Source organism: Puma concolor, chromosome C1, assembly GCF_028749965.1.
Source record: "Puma concolor isolate L17-30 chromosome C1, mPumCon1.1.hap2, whole genome shotgun sequence".
Lineage (NCBI taxonomy): Eukaryota > Metazoa > Chordata > Mammalia > Carnivora > Felidae > Puma > Puma concolor.
In genome coordinates, this window is record NC_141674.1 from 42,821,964 (window position 1) to 42,844,292 (window position 22,329).

Below are 22,329 nucleotides of genomic sequence, written 5' to 3' on the forward strand. Positions count from 1 at the left end.
TTTCTTTGCCTCAAATGCCTATTGAACGTTGAGGCTTCACTCCAGTGTTACCTGACCATTTCCTGACCCTCCCTTCTCTCCTTCAGACTTAACCTGCTCCCTTCTCAGTGCTCCTGAGAGCACTGTGTACTGCAGCCATCAAAGATTGCCTGCCACCCTACAGTTTACAAAAAGTTTTCACAGTGATGATTTCATCCGGTTCTCACAAGAGCACTGTACAGTAATAATAACTCACATTTATTGAACATGAGGCATAGGCTTTTTTGTTTTTAACAGTTTCATTTTGCAGCTGAAGAAGCTGAGGCACACAATGAATAACTAGGAGAGCTGGGATCTGCAGTCTGATTCCTGATGCCTGTTCTACCATGACCAGGGTTTCCATATTATCCCTATTGTATGGAGGAAGAAACTGGAGGGTTCTTACAACCTTTTGCTGTCTCTGGTGAGCACCCGATAATTGAGTGGCAGAGGTCAGGCCAGGCCTGAGAGTCAATAATATAAAGACCCAGAGTGGTCTATTTTAATCCTTAGTTTACCATTCAAATAGGGAGAGACAGATATTCTCCAAAGCTAACTTGACCCCAGTGGTCATCTAGCCCCAGGATAAGGAATAACGAAGGTAGCAGTCAGTGGCATGGTCAGTACCTTGGTATCAGACACCATGCCAGTTGTTTTATATCTATCATTGTCCTTGTGGATCTTGCCCTTGATGGCTTGCATCTCCCATACTTAAATGGGAGTCATTTGCCAACAAATCTGGGGGGCCGCTTCTCCCTGAAGGCTGCCATGCCCTCTAGCCGGTCCTGGGTGGGGATGTTCTGAAACAACAATACAGAGTATTAATTTGGGGTGGGGTGGGGGGCACAACAGGGCCAGAGGCCAATAAAGACTTGCTTAAGCTTGTCCAGCCCATGGCAAGGTCAGAGTCCGAGTCTTTTCATTGTTTCTGAACTCTGGTGATGGGCCAGGCAAAGGTGTGGGCCTGACTCCTTGATCACCTGGGGAAGTTAGGCCACCTCTCTAGCATCTGTGACCTGTCACATTAGCCTCTTGCACACTGCTTACATGCTTCCAGGGAGCTGATAGTCTGCAGGAGTCCAATACGAGGCTGATCGGTAGAGAATGATTAAGTTTTACAGTTAGAAATCTGGCTTTGAATCCTGGTGTGTAGCCAGTTTGCACCAGGTTCTACAAGTCCCCAGACCCCTTGTTTAGGAGTATTTTGGATATTTGTTAACCTGGAGATTAGTATTTTTGACTCACCCAGGAGTCAAGGGCTAAATAAGTCAGCCTTAGGTAACCATCCTCCCCCAATCCTCCACAATTGAACACACACAGCCCGCAGGCTATAACCAAGGCCTTGACATTGCAAGGCCATCCTGGTCTCTACAGCAGCCACTGGTACAGAGACAAAAGAAGTGGCTCTTTGCCACTTACCTCTCCCTGTGTGCTTTGTGACTCTCTGTGCACTAAGTGGGGCAGTATGAGCCACCATTAGATGGCTGAGGACACAGTACCAGGGACCAGTGTGGTTTCCCTAGGACCATCCCAAGCTAATTGGGAGAGAGAGTGGCACAGTTTAACTCTTCAGGGTGGGAGGAGCCTACTAAATTGGTTATGTATTACACAAGTCTCCCCACTCTGGCCTGCCCTCTGCTTGCAAGTATGTACCAACGGACAGCGGTCACGTACCTGGGCATAGCATATCCCTTCAATGGCCATCCCTGATGCGATGTCCACCTGTGAGAAAGAAGTGGTGCCTGGATCAGCCTGACCTTCTTCCCCTCTGTCTGCTTGGGGTGCCAGCCCACCTTACTGCCTACACCATTTCCTAGTGTTCATGGATTCCTCCAGCAAAGTATTACTGAGGCTTACTGTATGCTAGTCCATAGGAACAGAGATGAATATGATAAGGAATTCCCTACCTGGAGAGGGAACACCATTTGTAGCAGTGATAAAACAATGTTTGGGACAAAGCGGGGCTGTGAGAACTGGGGAGGATTGCACTTGGCCTGGGGAGCTGAGGAGGGTATGGAAGCTGTACATAGCCAGTGTTCCTTCCTTCCCATCTGGCTGCCTCTCCACACCTCCTGTCACTCCTGGTAAGTGAACTTCACAGGCTTTCTGTTGTCCTGAGGAGTAAGGCCCTAGGGTTTATGGCCGGGCCCCTGGCAGCTTTCTAGTCTCTACTGCCCAGTGCTTACTGTTACTACCACTTATGGGCACCATTCTAAGAGAAATACCATGTGTGTATAAACTCGTTTACTTTTCACAGCAAGGGTTATTATCCCTACTATACAGCTGAGAAATCAGGCATAGAAAGGTGAAGGTCACAACTATATATGGAGAAGCAGGTCTTTGAATCCAGACAGTCCAGCATCAGAATGCCTGTGCCCCTAACTTACGTGCTATATAGTCTCATTCACCCCTTACTCCCATTCAGTCAAGTTACTTGTTTATACACGTCTATGCTTTTGCTCATACTCGTCCCTTTTTTTGAACCCTCATCCAACCCAAGGCCCAACCTTACAAAACATTCCCTAACCCAGCAATACCCGGCAGTAGCTGTGTCTGCTTGGTACCCACCCCTGCCTTTTTTTAGTAATCTCTACACCCATCATGGGGTTCAAACTCCTGACCCTAAGATCAAGAGTTGCATACTTTAGTGACTGAGCCAGCCAGGTACCCCTACCTTGTACTAGTGATTGTGTCTGTATCTGTCCTGTTTCCCTACCTTAGGGGAGTGACCATATTTGACTTCTCTCTGTGTCCCAGTTCTCAGCTCAGGTCTAGATTCAGTGTGTAATGGATGAGTTGATGAGTAAGTTGATGTCTGAGGATGGATTAGTAGCATCCAAGGCACCACCCTGAGCCCTATCCTTGAGGCCACCTTACTGACCACCAGCATAAACCCAAGAACATGGACTGGGAGCCACACAGACTTGCATTCTTATTACACTTGTTCTGTGATCCTAGATAAGTCATTTACCCTTTTACTCAAATTACTTTCTCTCCAAGAGAAAGAGATGAGGATAAAATGTAATTCGGAATATCATCTGGCCAAATTTTCCATTTTGTGGGTGGGTAAACTAAGGCACAGAGAGAGGTCAGATTCCATGTTTGTTAGAAAAGTCTGGTTCCTGAGTTGTTTCTAGCTGTGCTCTCAGTCTGCATGAGCCATGAAAGCACTGTTTCCCAGCAATCCCACTGACTTCAGTGGACCCAGAACCTGCTTACATCCATTCCTCTGTCAATGGCTACTTTGCCCAGCCGCACAGCAATGGGTGCCTAGGGAAAAGAAAAGGAAAAAGTCTTAGTTGAGGGGATCAATGCTGACAGTTGAGGGGGAGGGTTGGAATAAAGAGAGGGACCTATCTTCATGGGCGGGGTAAGAGTCATGGACAGGGAGACAGGTCTGAGTCAAGTTCCAGCTGTTCTGTTACATTTTGTTAGTGTTAGTACTTTCTACTTCTCAGTTGATACTCTCTATCTGTAATGAAGGAAGCCTGACTGATCCCTGAGCCTCCCAAGTGTATCTGGGGTTCTTGCCATTTAACCTGTCCCCCCAGTGTGTATAACATACGATAGTTTACAAAGTGTTTTCCCACCTACAGACTTGCCTAAAGGTGCCACCTACTCTTCAAGCGTGGTGCCATCTTTGAGGTTCAGGGAGGTGAAGCAGTTGGTCCTGTTTGTCTAGAGTGGTGAAGCTTGGATTTGATTCCCAGTCACCTTTCTCACTGCTGCTCTGTTCCCCTACTCATCTCAGCAAATGCAAGCCTCTACTGCAAGCAGGTTTCACTCCAGCAGGGTGAAAAAAAGGTCAAGATTAGGAACTTGGGCTTTGGGGTCTGACAGGCCTGAGTTGAAATCCCAAGGGGCAGTTTACACAGCCACTGGAAGCAGGTGTATCAGAGCAGCAACCTGCGGTTCACTGGTCTTGCTTCTGATTAACTTGTGCCACCGCAGGCCTGGCAGTCCATCCCCGGCCTCACTTTAGGCAAAAACTGTATTTATTCCCTATATTGCTCATATAAATTATTTGAAGTTTTTGTAAGTACAACTTTATCAGAAAAAGATTTGTAAAGTCTGTTAACATAGAGGCCATAAGTGAAAAGGCTAGCTACATAAACACAAATGACTTCATATTGGGGAAAATACCATGAATAAAAGGCAAAAATGAAAAACTGGGAAGATGTATTTGTGATGTTTCTGACAGGCAAATGTCCTTGATTTACAAAGAGCTGGTATAATTTTTTTACGAATATTCACAAGGGTATGAAAAGGTAGTTCACAGAAAAGGAAATATGACCACAAGGGTTATTCGGTTATACTGTTAAAGAAATGCAGCTTAAAAATCTGAGGTGCCCCCTTTCCCCTAAACTAGGTAAGTAGTAAGATGTTGGTGATGCCCACTGTTTGCTGAGATTCAGGAAATAGGTATTTGCATACATTATTGATGCAGTGAATTGGTACCATGCTTCTAAGGGCAAGATGTTAGGTGGATGCACATACCCTTTGATGTTTTAATTCCATGTAGGAATCCACCTTACAGATGCACTTCTAGAAGTACACAAAGATGTTCAGTTATGCACTCCAGCCATTTTGGTAACAAAAAGCAACATAAAATGTTCATCATTAGAGCACTAGTTGAGTAATGATGGCACATCTGTACCATGAATGAAAAAGCGTGCAGTTGTTTTAAAAGAATGAGGTTGATAAGTATATGCTGAAATGGGAAACTCCAAAATATTGGGTAAAAAAAATCAAGGGCTATACTAGTATGTACATTCTTATCTCATTTGTGTAAAAGTTGTTGGCATGACGTGCCTTTGATCTCTCCAGAGGGTCAGGAGAATGGACAACTTCACTTTTTGTTTTATACATTTCCATATTGTTTGAATTCTTTACTATTCATATTTTAATTTCATGTTTTTTATATGTCTGTTAGAACTGTATTAGCCTCTGCAAGTGTGCTCCTTGTCTCCCAAACCGTCCTAAAAGGAATTCAGAGTTCTTTAGCTATGTGAGTGTATGTGCATAATATGTATTCCTATATATACAATGAAAATTTTTGGAAGAGTATGTAAATTGTTAACAGTGATCATCTCTGGGGAGGGCTTGGGGAATCTAGAGCTGTTTGGGTGACCACCTATCCCGGTTTGCCAGTGACTGAAGGATTATCAAGACATGGGACTTTCACTTTTAACTGAGACAGCCCTACGGAGACAAGGTCAGCTGGGTCACCCTACTTGTGACTTTTTACTTTATGCCCTTATTCTTCTATTTGATTTGCTTGTCATGAATATGCATTATTATTTAGGTAACTACCTAATAAACTGATTTCTCACCAAAGAAAAGTAAAAACTGTATAGATACGATGTGTGTTGTGTGTGTGTTGAAAATGTAATTTTTTCCCTGAGTGTATGGATACCATTTGACTCCCTAGTCTTGGTGGTTTATCCACTAGAGAGCAGCAGTCTATCACACCATCCTTACACTCATCCTATTCGGGAACCCTCTCATTCTGGGCACCCAATAACTCGCCTAGAAGTTGAAGATTGGGATTAGTGAATGTGGAACTAATTTTTGGTAAGCTGGTGCCTTGGTATACAAAGCTATTTTTAAGTAATGAAATATAAGTAATTATATTAGTAGGAGACCATTGTTTCAGTATATTCAAAAATCTGAAATCTGAATCCTCTTGAGATGAAGCTCAAAGACCCAATTATTCAGTTTATGCAAAAAGACAACCCTACAGTCCACAAGTCTTGCTAGTGCAGTGAGCCACGCACTACCTTGAGTTTTTTTGTGTTAGTTCAGACTTTTGCTCAAGTGTAATAGAAACCTGGTAGCATTAGAATGGCCCAAGTAACATCAGGCTCCATTTGTATGTGATGAAGAAAAGAAAAAGAAATAAAGACAAAACAAATGCTTTCTTTTAAACCAACTCACTATTAATTTTTAAAGTTACAGTCCTTGCCCTCAAAGAACACCTGAAAGTTATGAGGGAGGATTATTTAAATTTAAGAGAGACAAAGTATTTTTTCCAAAATAAAATACTTATTTTCGTGATTAATTCAAATACTTTTTTCTGTTAATATTAAAATTATAATATATGGTTAACAGTTTTATAAGCTTATCTGTTTTATAAATGTAAATTTTTTGTGTTGGAAATGCATTAAGTATTTAAGTTTTAAAAATTTTGTATGTATTCTGCACTCTTAAGAATACCAGTTTTTATATTGTATTTTGTAGTATACAAAATAAAAGCCCAAATGCCAGTATTGTCTTTTTTTCTGGTATTGCAATCACTTTTTGTGACCTTGATGAGCAAGTCACTTAACCTTTCTGGGTCTGTTGTATTACAAATACAACATGGATAATCAACTCGGCTGGATTGTACTAGTGATTGAGAAACTCTTAAAATACCTGGGATTGTGTCTGATGGATAGGAAGTGCTCCATATGGGCTAAGTCATTATAAAACCTAGCTCCATTTCAAGCTGCTTTCATACGGAAACTTGGGACCTTCCTCCAGGTCCCAGCAGTGAGAAGTGAGAAGCCAGCAGTGAGAGGCTCTCCAGTCCTTGGAGACCCCATCAGCCAGATTCTGGCTGCCCTGCTAAAGGCTTTGGGCCTGGAAGCAGGTAGGATTACACCTAGCTGGGGTCTTAACACATGTCCTACATGATACATGGGAATTTCTCTGTGCAGTATGTTGGGAAAGATAAGCTTGTAGTTCTTTATCTGCTTTAGAATCTTGCTTTATAGTTTTGGGGACATTTTATTGCAGTACTGTCTGATCTAGTAGCCACTAACCACATGTAGCTATTAACATGTGACATGGCGGAAGTGTAACTGAGAAACTAAATTTTTAATTAAATTTAAGTCCAGTTAAGTGGATCTTGTTTGTGTGTCCTCACAGGACGCACCCCCTCGCCTCCCCACAGGTGTACACATACACACCCCCTCCCGTGGCACAGGCTCTCCTGTGCTAGGCTGCTACCTCACCTGGGGCAGGATCTCCTGGGCCAGCGCTCTTGCCCGGTGGTAGGCAGCATTGCCCTCCTCATTCTGGGGAACAGTGTGGTTCACCAACCCCAGGGCTTGAGCCTGTGCACCACTCAGTCTTCGGCCTGTGAAGATGAGCTCCTTTGCCAGGGCCACCCCTAGACATCGAGGCAGCCTCTGAGTCCCTCCTGCCAGGATGGAGTACGGGTGGTAAATCGACATAGGAAGTGGGAACCCAGAGAAGCCCAGTCTGGGAGTCAGCCAAGACTTCTCAGAGGAACAGATTCTGAGTTAGGATGGAAGGGCAGAGCTCAGAACATAAGGCAAAGGATGGAAGCAGGGGAGTAGCTCGGATAGAGTGGGAATGGGTAAGTAGAGAAGGATGGGTGCTGTGGGTACAGTTACCTGCTCCTGGGAGGAGCCCTCGGGTGGTCTCAATCAGCCCCATGACAGCCGAGGAAGCTGCTTAAACAGAACAGAGTGAAGCACCCATGCTGTCCTGCAGTGCCAATCCCCAGAGAGAAGAGTCCTCTGGCCCTAGGCTCACCCCTCCAGCCAACCACTTCTGTCATGGGCTGGCCGCAGCAGACCTCCCCAGACTGCCTTGGCAAGAGCCCTAACATAGAAGTCAGGAGGCCTAGGCCCTCATCCTGCCTCCTCCGGTGGTGGAGGTATGCATCCAAGCAAATCTCACCCTTTCTGAGCCTCATTCATAGGTGGAAAAAATATGGTTACTCTTCTGCCATCGTCAGAGAGCTGCTAAGGATCAAACGAGGTACTGGTGCTTGTAACAAGGAAGGGGTTCTTGGGAGGTACTCAGTGCCTATTTGTGGGTTAATGGATTCTCTGTCTCATGGACCCTTAGCTCTGGCCTGGCCTATAGTATCACGACTCATGCTCACACCACAGTTATTCCTCCCAGCTTTTCATCAGCCTGAAAATTCCCATGTTTCAGTCCACTTCTCCTTTTGAGTTCTACTTCCTCTAAGGAGCTCCCTTGTGTGTCCCACCCCACAGGCTTCTCCTGAATTCCCTCACAGACCATCTGAACCATGCAGTCTGGCAGCAGGGAATGGCCAATACTCCTGCCTATGAGGGGTTTTATAGTCACTCTCTGCCATCTACCCAAACCCTGCAAGTTAGTTGCCCTAAACATGGGCACATGAGAAACAGAGTTGGAGCTATGATCTGACTTGGTAATTTGATACCTTCTCTTTGATATGCATCCTGTAGATGCTACCTCTGTGCCTGGAGTTACACGTTTCTAAATGTTCTACCTGGAGTGGCAGGAAAAAGCAGTGAAAGGAAGAGAGTAGCATCAGATAGCACTCAGACTTTCTGCCGCCAAGAAGGGCACACTAACCTGCAAGTCTGTAAGGTTAAAGGCAATCATCTTTTTCATCCCCTCCCTGCACTCTTCAAACTCAACCGCTCTGAACAAGTATTGCAACCCTTGCCTGGTACCAGTGAACCAGAGGGCAGTGTTTCTGCCCAGGCATGTTTGTGATTAACTGGGCTGGTGACAAACTGCCCCCATGTTTCTTTGTGTAAAACATGACAAATAAGTGTGGCTTGCATAGAACCAGAAAGTTGAACAATTAATCTTTTCCTCAGTCTCCCCTCCCTGCGTTTTTGTTGATTGTCCTCTCGCCAACTGCTGTGGGGTTGGTAGAAGCATTCCTGAGGTGAAGGAGGCTGGTTCTGAAGAGTAAAAGGTACTACAGCAGTCAGTGGCTGGGCCAGGAGGGAAACCAGCTTCCCCCCAAACTTGCTCTGTATCCCTCACGTTACATTTAGTTTTGCTGTTGATTGGAAAGCTCAGAGCAGTGGCTAACTGCAGAATCTCCAGACTTACCCTGCTTTACTTCTTCCCTTCTCACCCTGTCCCACCTCTTCTTCTGCCCAGTACCTGCTACTCGGAGATCACAGGCCAGGGCAAGTTCCAGGCCTCCACCCAAGGCAAACCCGTCCATAGCCGCAATAGTGGGTGCCGGGAAGGCTGCTGTGGAGATGAAGAAGGGCTCAGCCTGAGAGGCCCTAGCAGGGCCAGAACAGGGACTCAAGGTTGGAAAGGGGCTAGCTGGTTGGGACAGAGGGCCTCATGGGTCCCAGGTTTGGAACCTTACCTGGTACCTCAGCCAGGTTATCTTAGAAGTTGGTTTTTCTATTGGGGAAAGTTGGGAAATTAGCTGGGCTACTGGGGTGGGGAGATGGGCTGAACGATCGGTGCTCAGGCCCACTCTCCTGCTGGCCTCCCCAGACCAGCCTTTCTGCCCTTCCTCCAAGTTCTGTGTGCCAAGCCCCATGCTGGGTGCTGAAAACATAGAATTGAATAGATATGGGGAAGGCAGATCTGTAAACAGGCAATGATGACCCAAGGTAATCAGTGCTCTGATAAAGAAATCTTGGAGAACCACTCAGGGAAGGCTTCCTGGTGGTTTTAAAGAATGAGTAAAAAGTTCAGGTGGCCAAGGAGGGATATTCCAGGCAAAAAGAGCAGTAATTATCAAAGCCTGAAGGCCTGCAGCCTGAAATCTGACTCCACTGGAATAGCTGGGCTTGAACCCTGAGGGTAGAGAGGTGGGGAGGTCAGAACTAGCAGGACACAAAGGCTGAGCACCAGAGCTCCCTCCGGGAGAAATGCCCTCTGAACTCTCTTGTCCCTTTCCACCTTGTAGAATTCTTTGTGCCATTCCTCCTGGGAGAGTCATCTGTCTTCACAGAGCTCACAACAGAAACTGTCCTCTCTTTACAGTAGAGGATGGTAGGTGTGGTGGGGCTGGGATCAGCAGGGCCCCTGAACGCCCTCCTCCAACCCACTCCAAGACCCTCACCAATCTCATTCATCAGGCCTCGGAGCCGCTGGACAAAGATCCCCACTTCCGCCTCACTCATCTGCTCCCGCTCCTTCAGGTCTGCACCTGCAGATAGTGAGGGGGTGGTGACAGCCCTTGGGAAATGACCTATTACTGAATCCCAGGTTGTTAAAGGACCCGGCAAAGGTGACTTGAGAGGCAGAGAGGAAGGCGAAATCTCAGAGAGGAAGGCATGGGCCAGGAAGCCAGGGAGGAAAGGGGGGGGCGGGTGGTGTGTCAAAAAAGGACAGGTGCAACAACACAAAGGTCAGTTGGACTTCATTAGAATTAAAAACTTTTGTGCATCGAAGGACACTATCAAGAGAGTGAAAAGACACCCCATGGAATGAAGAATATACTAGCAAATTACATATCTGATAAGGTATTAATATCTAGGATACCTAAGGAACTCTTAGAACTTACCAACCAAAACCACAAAGGACAAAGGGCTCAAATAGACATTTCTTCAAAGAAGATATATACAGATGGGCAATAAACGCAAGCAAGAAAAGATGTTCAACATCATTAGTCATTAGAGAAATGCAAATTGAATCCACAATGAGAAACCAACTTCACACCGTTTAGGATGGTTATTATAAAAAACCACAGAAATAGAAAGTAAGTGTTGGCATGGATGTGGAGAATGCTGGTGCATTGCTGGTGGGAATGTGAAATGATGCAGCTGCTCTGGAAAACATGTGGGCAGTTCCTCAAAAAGTTATTCGTAGAATTACTATATGACCCAGCAGTTTCACTCTTAAAAGATTTAAAAGCAAAGACTCAAACAGAGACTTGCATACCAATTTTCATAGCAGCACTATTCACAATAGCCAAAAGGTGTAAACAACCCAGGGCACATCAAGATAGATAAAACGTAGTATAAATACCATGGAATATGATTCAGCCATAAAAAGGAATGAAGTTCTGACATGTTCTGACATGTTCACTATGGGTGAACCTTGAGGATATTATGCTAAGTAAAAAAAGCCAGATACAAAAGAACAAATGTATGTTTCCACTTGTATGAGGTATCTAGAATAGGCAAATTCATAGAGATAGAAAGTACAACAGAGATTATCAGGGGCTGGTGGGGGGAGGAGGAATGGAGAGGGATTGCTTAATAGGTACAGAATTTGGGATGATAAAAGATTTCTGGAATTGGACAGTGGTGATAGTTGCATGGCCATGTGAATGCACTCAGTGCCACTTTATTTTATACTTAAAAATGGTTAAAATGTAAACTGTGTAATTTATTTATTTACCACAATTTAAAATATATATGATAATATTTAAAATGTATTATTTCTTGGGGCACCTGGGTGGCTCAGTCAGTTGGGCATCTGACTTCCATTCAGGTCATGATCTCACGGTTCGTAGGTTCAAGCCCTACATCAGGCTCCACGGTGATAGTATAGAGCCTGCTTGGGATTCTCTCTCTCTCTTTCTCTCTCTGCTCCTCCCCCCCCCCCATGCTTTCTCTCTCTCCCGCTCTCTCAAAATAGATAAACAAATTTAAACATAAAAAATGTATTATTTCTTCCCAGTTTTATTGAGAAATAATTGACATATTGATTTTTTTAAGGTTTATTTATTTTGAGAGAGAGAGTGCATGAGAGCGGGGGAGGGGTGGGAGAGAGAGAGAGAGAGAGAGAGAGAGAGAGAGAGAGAGAGAGAATCCCAAGCAGGCTCTGTGCTGTCAGCCCAGAGCCCGATGTGGGGCTCAATCCCACAACCCTGAGATCATAACCCAAGCCAAAATCAAGAGTCGGACGCTTAACTGACTGAGCCACCCAGGTGCCCCAACATATTACTTTTTGATAGGAGGGGTCAGTGTGGTCCAAGGAGACTACAAAGTCAAGATGAGAGGGGGCGCCTGGGTGGCGCAGTCGGTTAAGCGTCCGACTTCAGCCAGGTCACGATCTCGCGGTCTGTGAGTTCGAGCCCCGCGTCGGGCTCTGGGCTGATGGCTCGGAGCCTGGAGCCTGTTTCCGATGCTGTGTCTCCCACTCTCTCTGCCCCTCCCCCGTTCATGCTCTGTTTCTCTCTGTCCCAAAAAATAAATAAAAAACGTTGAAAGTCAAGATGAGAGAACTGACAAGCAAGTGCAGGATACAGTGGGATGGAGTTGGGAAGGACTTTGGTAAGAGTAGTACCATGGCAGAGTCATCAAAGGCCAGATGGCAGGGGGCTGAGGTGGGAGTAGGGAGTGAATATATTCTCTTCACATCTGAAACTATGGGAATTCAGAGCTGACAGCCCTTGCATGTCTTTGATTAGTCCCAGCCCCTCAAAGACAGATGGAGAAACTGAGGCCAAAGAGGGGTAGGAACTATCCCAGGATTCCAGAACAAGTCAGAGACAGACCTCCTGCAGCCATCCCCCCAACCCCTCCACTTCCCTGTGCTTAGGTGGGATAGTGGGGCTACTGGGACCTTCATAGAGAAGGTCAGACAGGCATAGAGCTGAAGGAGGAAGCCAGGGTAGAGTGAGGCCCTCATCCAGGGCAGCTGCGTCAGGCAGACCCCTCTGCATACTTGTCGTGCCAGGGGAGACCCCAAACTGGGCACTGTGATCCCGACAGCTCAGACCTAGAGACTGAGCCATATCACCTTGAAATTCCATGTTCTTCCCATCCTACCCATCCATGGCCTCTTCTCACCTCCTCAGTGACTCCTGCTATCCCTTCCCCAATCACCCCAGAGTGGGTTCTTAGCTCAGCTCAGTGCATCTCTCACTCACTTGCTTCTTGTTGTGGGGATGTGAGTCAGTGTTTTGTGTCTTTGAAATAGAAGTTGGTGATGCTTGCCCTACTGTGAGGACCAAATTGTCCAGGGGCAGTGGAGAGTTTTGGCGACAGGAACTGAGATCTTGTGGGTGGGCAAAGGGGCACAGAGTACCTTCTTGGCCACAGACCTTGTCAATGTCACAGCACTTAGTTTCCTCAGTGAAGCGTCAGAACAGAGCATGGTGTAGCAGAAAGAATAAGGATTTGAGGGTCAGAGGGGCCAAGTTAAAATTGAATTCTATCCTACCTCTTACTAGCTGTGTAACACTAGGCAAGGCATTTTACCTCTGAGTATTTGAGTTCACATCTATAAAATGGGAACAATAAGTCCTATGCTAGAGCTGACCTACGCCCCCAACCCCCTATAGGCTGGTGGGAACCCTGCTGAGCCCTGGAGTAGAGGCAAGGGAGGAAACCCACCTGCACAGAACACACCCTTCACTCCACTTCTGAATAGCAGAACGCGTACTTGCTGGTCCTCCCGCAGCCGGGCCAGAGCTTCCAGAAGCTGCAGAGGAGATCTTTGCAGGTATCTCCCAGCCCAGCCCTAGCCCAGCCCCCACCCACCCTGGTGCTGCCCTTTCTCACCTCACGGACCAAGACATTCCCCAGGGCATTACGGGCACTTGGTCTGTTCATCAGGATCTCCGTGATTCCTGCAGGTGACAGGGCAGCCTTGGGTGAGCCAGCTGGCCTGCTCACTCCTGGGCTGGGGCCTGGAGGCAGCCGCCTGGATTCTTGGTGGCCTCTACCCTCGATGAGCAGTGTGACTTAGAGCGAGTCACAGACACCCAGGCTTCAGTTTCCCTGACCATAACATGGAGAGAATAACCCGTTGCTCTTTCTCCCTCACAGAAGTGAAAGGGCTTGTAACCCCCATGGAGCAACACGGAGAGACAGACAACAATGACCACTGCATTGGTTCCTACCTGCTTCTGCTGTTATTATACACACAAACACACGGGCAAGTCAGGAGGGCTTTCACATGCTCATGTGCCCCTTCTCCACCTTCCACACCACCTGTGTGCTTGCCTCCTGTATACCCAGAACTGCTCTGCATATCTGACTAGCCCAGAACTCTCCCCAGAGCTCTAAGCGTGAATACACAGTTGCCCACTTGATGTCTTGACCAACCGGTCAAAAAAATGATCAATCTTTTCTCCTGTTCCCTTTGTGAGTAAATGGTCTATCAACTCAGAAGTCCCCTCTTCCTCACCCATGGAATTTACTCAGTCTCCAATGCCAGTTCAACCTCTTAAATGACATCTCAGATACTTTAGCTAATATCCCTCCTTGCAGCCAGCAACCTATATGGGTTCTTTACTACATGGATCACCCAAAATTGACCCTCCTGCCTTTGGTCTTGCTCCCCCTCCCTACTCCACATTCATTCCTCATTTGGGTCAGAGTCCTCTTTCTAACCCAAATCCAACCATGACCCTCCCTTTCCCTTTTCACCAAAATTAAGCCAAATTCCTTAATACCACCCAAAAGATGCCCCCCCCCCCCTCCATCCCCAATATGGCCATTGCATCCTACTCTGGCCTCAACTCACCCCCACAATCTGGGCCAGTTGTAGAGAAGAGAGACCAGTTCTGGGCAAGGGCTCAAATACTCTCGTACCTTCTTGGTTGTATCACCTCCTGTATTTACCTATCCTTTGGCCTTCAAAGACCCCTTAGTATTTTCCCCCAGGGTCCTGAGCCTTGTCTGTGAAATAAGCAGTATTTATTAAGATGGCATTCTCAGTGTGAGTTAATCTGAGACACAGAAGAGACAATAAAAGTTTTGGAGTGCTCAAGGGACAGGGTTTCCATCCAGGAGTTAGAGAACTGTGGTTCAGGACAGAAATCTGTAACATGCAGACTAGGCTGGTTTCCTTAGCCTCCCCAGAAACCTTCAAAGAGTTCTTTGAGCCCAACAGGTCTGGAGGTCCCACAGAACTCAGATGTCCCCAGGGTCTTCTCCAGCTCTAACGTTCCATGAAAGAAAATGCTGCAACTCTGGGGAAGGGAAATTCTGGTAGATACAAAGAAACCACATCAGAGGGATTGAGGAAAACAGTCTAGAGGTCCAACATCTTTGTGGCAGACAGGCCCCATCTTCATATCCTCAATAATCTCCTTCCCTGGAGTGTGGGCAGGGCCCTGTGAATTGCTTCTAACCAACAGAATACAGCTAAACTCATAAAATGTCACTTTGAAGATTAAAATTTAATGATATGGCAAAGGAGATGAGATGTTCGTTCCATAATTAGGTTACAATGTATGTAAGACTCTGTCTTGCTAGGGCATACTAGAGAAACTAGTGGACCTATAGAGAGGGTCCTGTGGCAAAGAACTATAGGCTGCCCCCAGGAGCTGCGAGACACCCCCCAGACCAACAGGAAGAAAACAGGACTTCAGTCCTACAACCACAGGAGGTGACTTCTACCAATGGGAGGAGCTTGGAAGCAGATCTCTCCCTAGTCAAGCCTATGAGGAGACCATACCCCTGGCCAATTCTTGGATTGTGGCCTAGTAAAACCCTGAAGTAGAGAACCCAGCTACATTGTGCCTGGACTTCTGATCTATAGGAACTATAAGATAATACATGTGTGTTATTTTAAGCAATAAAGTTTGTGGTAATTTGTTATCCTCAGGCAATATCCTGAGATCGATAGACGTTCTTCTCTCCTCTTCACTTTCCTATTCTGTCTTGCCTTTCTGGCTGATGCTCTCCCATATTTCATCTTTATCCCTTCTCTCCATCTCTATCTCCTTCTTTCAGAATACAAATGGGGTGTTTGGCTCATGTCACAGCTTAGTCATATACTAGTTCCACTGGTCTTGGGCAAGTTGCTTTACCCTCTGGTCTTCAATTTCCTAATCCATAAGTAGAAATAATAAAAAGGGGGGCACCTGGGTGGCTCAGTTGCTTAAGCAGCTGACTTCGGCTCAGGTCATGATTTCACAGTTCATGGGTTTGAACCCCATGTTCGGTTCTGCGCTGACAGCTCAGAGACTGGAGCCTGCTTCCGATTCTGTGTCTCCCTCTTTCTCTGCCCCCACCCCCCACTTGCACTCTGTCTGTTTCTCAAAAACAAATAAACATTAAAAAAATTATTTTTTAATAATAAAAAGGTTGTTATGAGGATTAAAAGAGATAATGCCTTGGGGCACCTAGCTGGCTCAGTCAGTAGGGAATGCAACTCTTGATCTTGGGGTTGTAAATTTGTTTGTAAATCTTGGGTGTAGAGAGTACTTAAAAATAAAGTCTTAAAAAAAGAGAGAGATAATGCCCATAAGTGCTTAGCCAGAGTTTGTGAGTGAGCAGTGAGCAGGAAAAATGCATAGATGCTAGGGAAACTCTAGGATTTAATAGAAGGAATGAACTCCAAGCTGGGAGCTATGAGGAGCCAGACAGGGTTATGTTTGGCTTTCATTTAATTTGCACTTATCACATGTCAAGTCCTGGAGAAATAGGGAGGAATCAGCCATGGTCCCTGACTTTTTAGTCAAGCCCTGATTCTGGGAACATTGCCCTTGCTGGACCTCCACAGTAAGGATAGGTATGTACTATACCCTCCCCACTCTTACCTAGAAACTAGACCTTGAAAGGGACAGAAAATTCTTGTTCCCCAGAAAAAGTCAACAGGAACCACTGTAAGGTATTAGAGACCAACTCTTTTTACAACCCCTTACTATATAGAAGGGGAAATTCAGTCCCAGAAGAGGATGTGCCTAGTAGCTGGACCCACCTAGCAATCCTCACTCTCTAAGAGTTAACAACCTATGAGAGAGATAAGTTTAGATACATGCAAAGTAGTGGGAAAATGGGAAGGAGGGGGTGTGTAATACCATAAGGACTTACATAAGCAGAGTGGAAAGAGACTCCAAGTGAACAAAACAGAGGTGGGACAGTTTGAAATGAACCCAATGCGCTGAAGAGATAAGATGGAAAGGTAAGGTTGTGGTGGAGAACGTTGAACGCCCAGCTAAGCAGTTGGGTAGAGCCATAAGAAGAGCCAAGAGTGGTTAAAAAGGGAATCCCATTTTCAAGGACAACAGAAAATGTGACAATGTTGTGGTGCCATCAGCTCAAGTGGAAGCAGAACCTGTGGCTTCTAACATGAATATCAAATGACCCCAAATCACTGTAGGTTGGTGGAAGGTGGGGGGGATGGAGGTAGGGGGTGGTGGCGGTGTTCTCCTTTGTGAGTCTCTTCCGGCTGCCTCCTCCATCCATGGTTTCTCCATGGTTTCCTTCCTCTGTGGTTTCCTTCCTCAGTGACTTCCTCCTGCCTTCTATATGCCCTCTGGCAAGGGCAGCCGTTTAATCTGCTAATCCTTGTTATTTGTGGATAAAACATTCTGTATTTGCAAGTGAGCCCTAATTTGACATATGATAGTTTTTTGGTTTTTGGTTTTTTTAATTGATGTAGAAGTCTGTCTTTTGAGTCAATACTAAAGAAGTAGTGATGACCTAATAGTTGAGAAAACAGGTTTTGAAATCAGATCTGATTCAAACTGCCTAACCTTTGCCTCAATTTCTTAATCTGTAAAGTAGGGAGAATAATTATAACAATCTCAAAGCAAGTGCTGTTGTGCTTTGCAATGAACTAAGCATGAGAGTAAGGAGTATTCTCTAAGAACCAACAATCCTAAGCATCTGGGTGGCTCAGTCGGTTAAGTGTCTGACTTCAGCTCAGATCATGATCTCACAGTTTGTGAGTTCGAGCCCCATGTCAGGCTCTGTACTGACAGTGCGGAGCATGGAGCCTGCTTTGAGTTCTGTGTCTCCTCTCTCTGCCCCTCCCTTGCTCTCTCTCTCTCTCTCTCTCTCAAAAATAAATAAACATTAAAAAAACAAAACCAAAAAAGAACCAACAATCCCAAATGGCTACAGGAAGACCCTTCATGTCCATGTCGGGGATGCACTCTACGGAACAGTATACAACAGCAGGGAGCAAGAAACTAGATTTATATGGCAAAGCAGCTCTTCAAAACTTAGTATCAACCAGGGAAAAAAGGAAGAAATACGAGTTATATAGTATGACACCATCTATGTACTTAAAACTGTAAATTAAAACACAAACTATGCTACATCAAACTCAGGGAGAGAGTTGGGACTGGGGAGAAAGTAAAGCCAAGAAAATGGCTTTGCCCTTATGGTAACACGCAGAGGACTGAGGGGTGTTAACGCCACTGAATGCACTTTGACATCCCCTTGCACCCCAGCAAAAAACAAAACGCCCTTAGTGGAAAATGGAGGGCTGCCTGGGTGGCTCAGTAAGTTAAGCATCCCACTCTTGATCTCAGCTCAGGTCTTGATCTCAGGGTGGTGAGTTCAAGCCCCACTTTGAGCTTAGGGCTCCGCGTGAAGCCTACTTAGGAAAAAAAAGTTCTCTGCCAGTGACCAGCACGAACTTTCTCCTTTGACTCAAAAGAGTGTAAAAGTCCGCCAGCCACGGCCAGCCACAGCAGGGCCAGAGCGCATGGAGACTTGCCCAGGTCTTTGCTCCTCCTCTGCTCTCCTCCCTCTTCGTCCCCGCATGGCGAGGCGGATTGGCTCCGCCCCCTCGGCGCTCTGGAAACTAGCCAGGACTCTTGGCCGACGGGACAGCAGGCCTTTTAAAGTTACTGGGGTGGAAGTGGTGAGGGGTGGGGGTCGCCGGTGCTTGGTCTATCGCTGAGCGAGTCTCCGTCCCTCCGTCACAGCCCCAGGCCTTCAAATGGGGGAGTGAAGGGACTTAGATTGACCTAGAGCTCCACCTCAACTAGGGTCTGGGCGGCTAGTGACGGGGCCACCCACTTCCCCGGCCTTAGGAAGGCGTGGGGAGCCTTGACTGGGAAACCGCACATTCGGGATCAAATCCTTAAACGACCCGCCTTCCCCTTACTGGTCTGTGTTCCCTCGTGTAGTGGGCCGCTCTGGCCATGGCTTCGGCCCAGGCAGCAGCGCCAGGAGCCCGGCTCGGACCCGTCGCGTCTCCCCCTGGGCGCTCCCGCGACAGCGCACTTACCTTGGTCTGGACCTGCCAGGGCGCGCACTTGGATCTCCGGGTCCCCAGCCGCCCCATCGGAGGCGCAGCTGCGGGTCTGTAGGGGTCTCCAGGGGCGTGGAAGGCGCAGGGCACCGGTCAGGGCTCGCAGCATCTGGGCGCAGGCTGGGAAGGTGCCAAGGGCCCCTCCACTGCACCCTCCTCTCTCGCTGAAAGCTTGCAGCGGCGCCCCCAGGTTTCGCAAACTGCTCCACCTATGGGCGGAGAGCACAACGCAGTTCTTCTCGCCTCTTGACTCTCAGAGCCCTGGAGCCCTGGCTAGGTAAAGCCCGGCTCCGCTGTGTGATTTGGGACAAGGATGTCAACCTCTTTAAGTGCCAGTGTTTTAATCACTAAAGCGGGGATAATAATAGTGACTACTGTCGCAGATAAAGGGGAGGCTAAAGTAGTGAGAACAGATAATGTACTACTGCAAATGGGAAGTGTCGTGTGTGAACTGAACTCAACTTCCATTTGTACAGAGGTGCCTGAGAATTTTAAAGGGAGAAAGAGGAACGAGAGAGGTGGGTGAACCGGGCTTGTGAAGAATTACAAAAATCAGGAAAGGCGTTTGGCCACGTGAAACTCATCTGTGTTAGCTGACTGGCGCCTATCCAACCTTAGGCTCCCACAGAGACTGGGGTTGGTGGCAGCGGTGACAGACAGGGGGGGTGCTGTCTTCAGGTGTTGGCTGAAACAAGCAGTAAATTCTTTTGTCAGTGCTGACCTTAAAAATAAAAGTTGTTTTACCAGCAAAAGTAGGTGTCTTTGGGAATGGCCAAGAATTGCAATTTGGGACAAACAAGCCACGGGAAAAAAACAGGCTAGTCCAACAGAGGAGGAAACCATATTTTATGGAGAAGTTGGGAGTGGTTGCTTTAAAACCAAAACCCACTGGAGAAAAGCAAGAGGTCAGAGTGATCACAGTTTCTCATGGGCTGAGCAGCTGACCTACTGGATTTCTTGTAGGAGATACAATGTACACCCTCTCCTGTTGAGTCTATTATAATTGACAATTCCTCCTGTAATTGATGTCCAGTGGTATCGCATGGGAACTCCTCTTTCTGTCCTCCTGACTGCATTTTAGTGAGGGTTTTCCTTTATTAATTTCTACAGTTGGCTTAAGTGTTCTCCTCCAGGCACTCTAAGGGGGGCCAGGGTCATCTTAGGAATGTGGCCTTGATCTGCTAGAAACTATGTTAGTGTTCAAGTCATTGTAGGCCAAGGTTCAGGCCTAGTAGAGAAGTGGGCTCAGAGGGGCATGGCTAGAATTTGGTCAAGAAGAGAATCTTTGTCACTATGTCATGGTGGTATTATGATGATTGAATGGGGGTGTGTGAACCTTGCTTCTTATTCCATTTTTTAAATGTCATTTCATTTATTCATTCTGATGTTGTCTACATTCATGGGCTTCACTGCCTCACCTCCCAGTTACTCTTCAATCATCCCAAATTTATGCTCACTAATTAGATGGCAAAAATATTTGTGAATGTGAATCCCTAGCCTCTGCCTCCACTATCTACCCAAAATGCTTTTGCAGAGGTCATCAGTGGCCCTGTTTAGTTCATTCTGGGTGGATCAATAAAGAGTGTTCAGTGAACACTCTACCTCACTCGCCTTCCACTTGTTAATGACCCCAAAGTCACTAATAATTCATGCCTCCAACCAATGGCTGGACTATTAGGTGATCTAGAAATAAAATTCTTTTTATTTCTTTGAAAGCCATGGCTTTCAAAAAAAAATTAATGTGTATTTATTTTTGAGAGAGAGCATGAGCAGGGGAGGAGCAGAGAGAGATGGTGACACAGAATCCAAAGCAGGCTACGGGCTCTGAGCGGTCAGCACAGAGCCTGACGCGGAGCTCAAAGTCACTACCATGAGATCATGACTTGAACTGAAGTCAGATGGTTAACCAACTGAGCCACCCAGACACCCCTAACATTCTCTCTTTTCAAAGTCATTGGTGTTTGCTGAGGTCATCACTATGTCTAGTAAGGTTTAAGCAAAAATGTGCTCTCATCTCCTTCCTGGGTCTAATGGGAAACCCTAAGTTCCTCTGTGTGACCTAAAAGATTAATTGGGGTTTGTATCAGTCCTAGTCATTTTTGATCCCTTGCCTTTGCTTCCAATGAGTTAATTCAGGTTATGGATCATCTGGCCATCCCTCTGTGTCCCTTTTCTATATATTAGTGGACACAACTCCAACTCCTTCACTCCTTAAAGAATAGTAGACACAAGAATGCATGAGAAAGAAAGGTTGGGGATCAACTGTGGGACCCCACTTCTCATACTTAATGAGGTTAATGCTAACTGTTGTGGACTGAATTATGTCCCCCTAAATTCGTATGCTGAAGTCCTATTCCCTAGTACATCAAAATATGATTGTGTTTTCAGATAGGGTCTTCAAAAAAGTAATTAAGTTCAAAATGAGATCATTAGGCTAGGCATTAATCCAATATGACTGATGTCCTTATAAGAAGAGGAAATCTGGACACAGATAGGTATAGAGGACAGACCTGTGAAGACAAAGGGAGAAGATGGCCATCTGTAAGCCAAGGAGAGAGACCTCAGACAAAATCAACCTACCGACACCTTTATCTCAGCCTTTCAGCTTCCAGAACTGTGGAAAAATAAATTTCTGTTGTTTAAGCCATCCAACCTGTGGTCCTTTGTTATAGCAGCACTTGCAAACTAATACACCAATAAAAGAATTCCTTTTGTTAAGAGGAAATCTGGTGCCTGGCTTTTAAAATAAAGAAGTGCCCCCTTCCTCTACATTATTATTATTCCTAGGTCTCCAAGAAAGATCAGCAGAGCAGCAATGGGCATAGGACAAAGTGGTAATAACAGTATGGCCATAGGTGTCACAGACTTTGAGTCTGGAATTCTCTCTTGTCCAGCAAGGGAGCAGATGCAGAATTGAATATGAGAGAGGTTAATGTCCAGGAGGAGACAGGAGTCCTGAGTAAGGGTCCTTGCTGTGTATTTATTAGGATCATCTTCACAAAACACCTTATGAGAATGTGTTGGTTTGTGAAGATTTCAAATCCACTTATGACTTACGTGCAGTTGTTCTGATCTGACGGTGAACTTGGGAGGCCATGTGAAGATGATAGCAGAATTGTGCTGCTGAGTGCTTATAGATAGGAACATATGGAGGAGCAACTATGATATAATGGACATTTAAACTTTAAATACCAAGAATTTATGAGGACTTATTGAGAATGTTCTATGTGGGCAAGGCTACTCTTTGCTGATCAAAGCAGATCTCTGAAGGTCTTGAGACACTTGCTCATGTGGGGTGGCCACCCTACCCTTGGTCCTGAGTGGTATTCAAGGCACAGTGGTCTCAGGAAGACAAAGACTTCTGTTCTGCCTTGGCAAGCCTACTCTTCCTAGGTAGTGGTCAACTCGGTGCCAGCTAGCTGTGTGCCCCAGCAGTAAGGAACCTAAGCTGGCAGCTGATTCCCAGCTTAGTTGGAAGGACTGATTTACAGAGAACCAACTAACTCATAGAAAGTACATCACAACTAAACTTGGACTTTATTTCATCTCCCTTATGCCTGGAACTATAACGTAGTTAACCTATCTTTGGTTTGGAGTATGTTATTTCTTTATGAGCTTATTAAGAGACGTTAACCATATGCTACTGGC

At 46.1% G+C, this 22,329-nt stretch overlaps 1 protein-coding gene across 11 annotated transcripts; it reads right to left on the reverse strand.

The window, feature by feature from the left end:
* Positions 1–216: 216 nt before the first annotated feature.
* ECHDC2 (enoyl-CoA hydratase domain containing 2) lies at positions 217–18,907 on the reverse strand. 11 transcript variants are annotated; one of them, XM_086716995.1, is made up of 10 exons: positions 18,658–18,904; positions 13,242–13,309; positions 13,074–13,161; positions 9,848–9,934; positions 8,923–9,012; positions 7,419–7,478; positions 7,014–7,201; positions 3,238–3,288; positions 1,693–1,740; positions 217–818 (listed from the first exon to the last, which is right to left on the reverse strand). In XM_086716995.1, exons 1-10 carry the CDS (start codon positions 18,788–18,790, stop codon positions 741–743), a joined length of 891 nt encoding a protein of 296 aa, XP_086573121.1. In that variant the 5' UTR covers positions 18,791–18,904; the 3' UTR covers positions 217–740. The 11 variants fall into 11 exon arrangements, with proteins under 11 accessions (XP_086573121.1, XP_086573123.1, XP_086573122.1 ...); XM_086716997.1 differs by having other exon boundaries at positions 7,014–7,171; positions 8,923–9,015; XM_086716996.1 differs by having other exon boundaries at positions 7,419–7,475; positions 18,658–18,903.
* Positions 18,908–22,329: the final 3,422 nt, after the last annotated feature.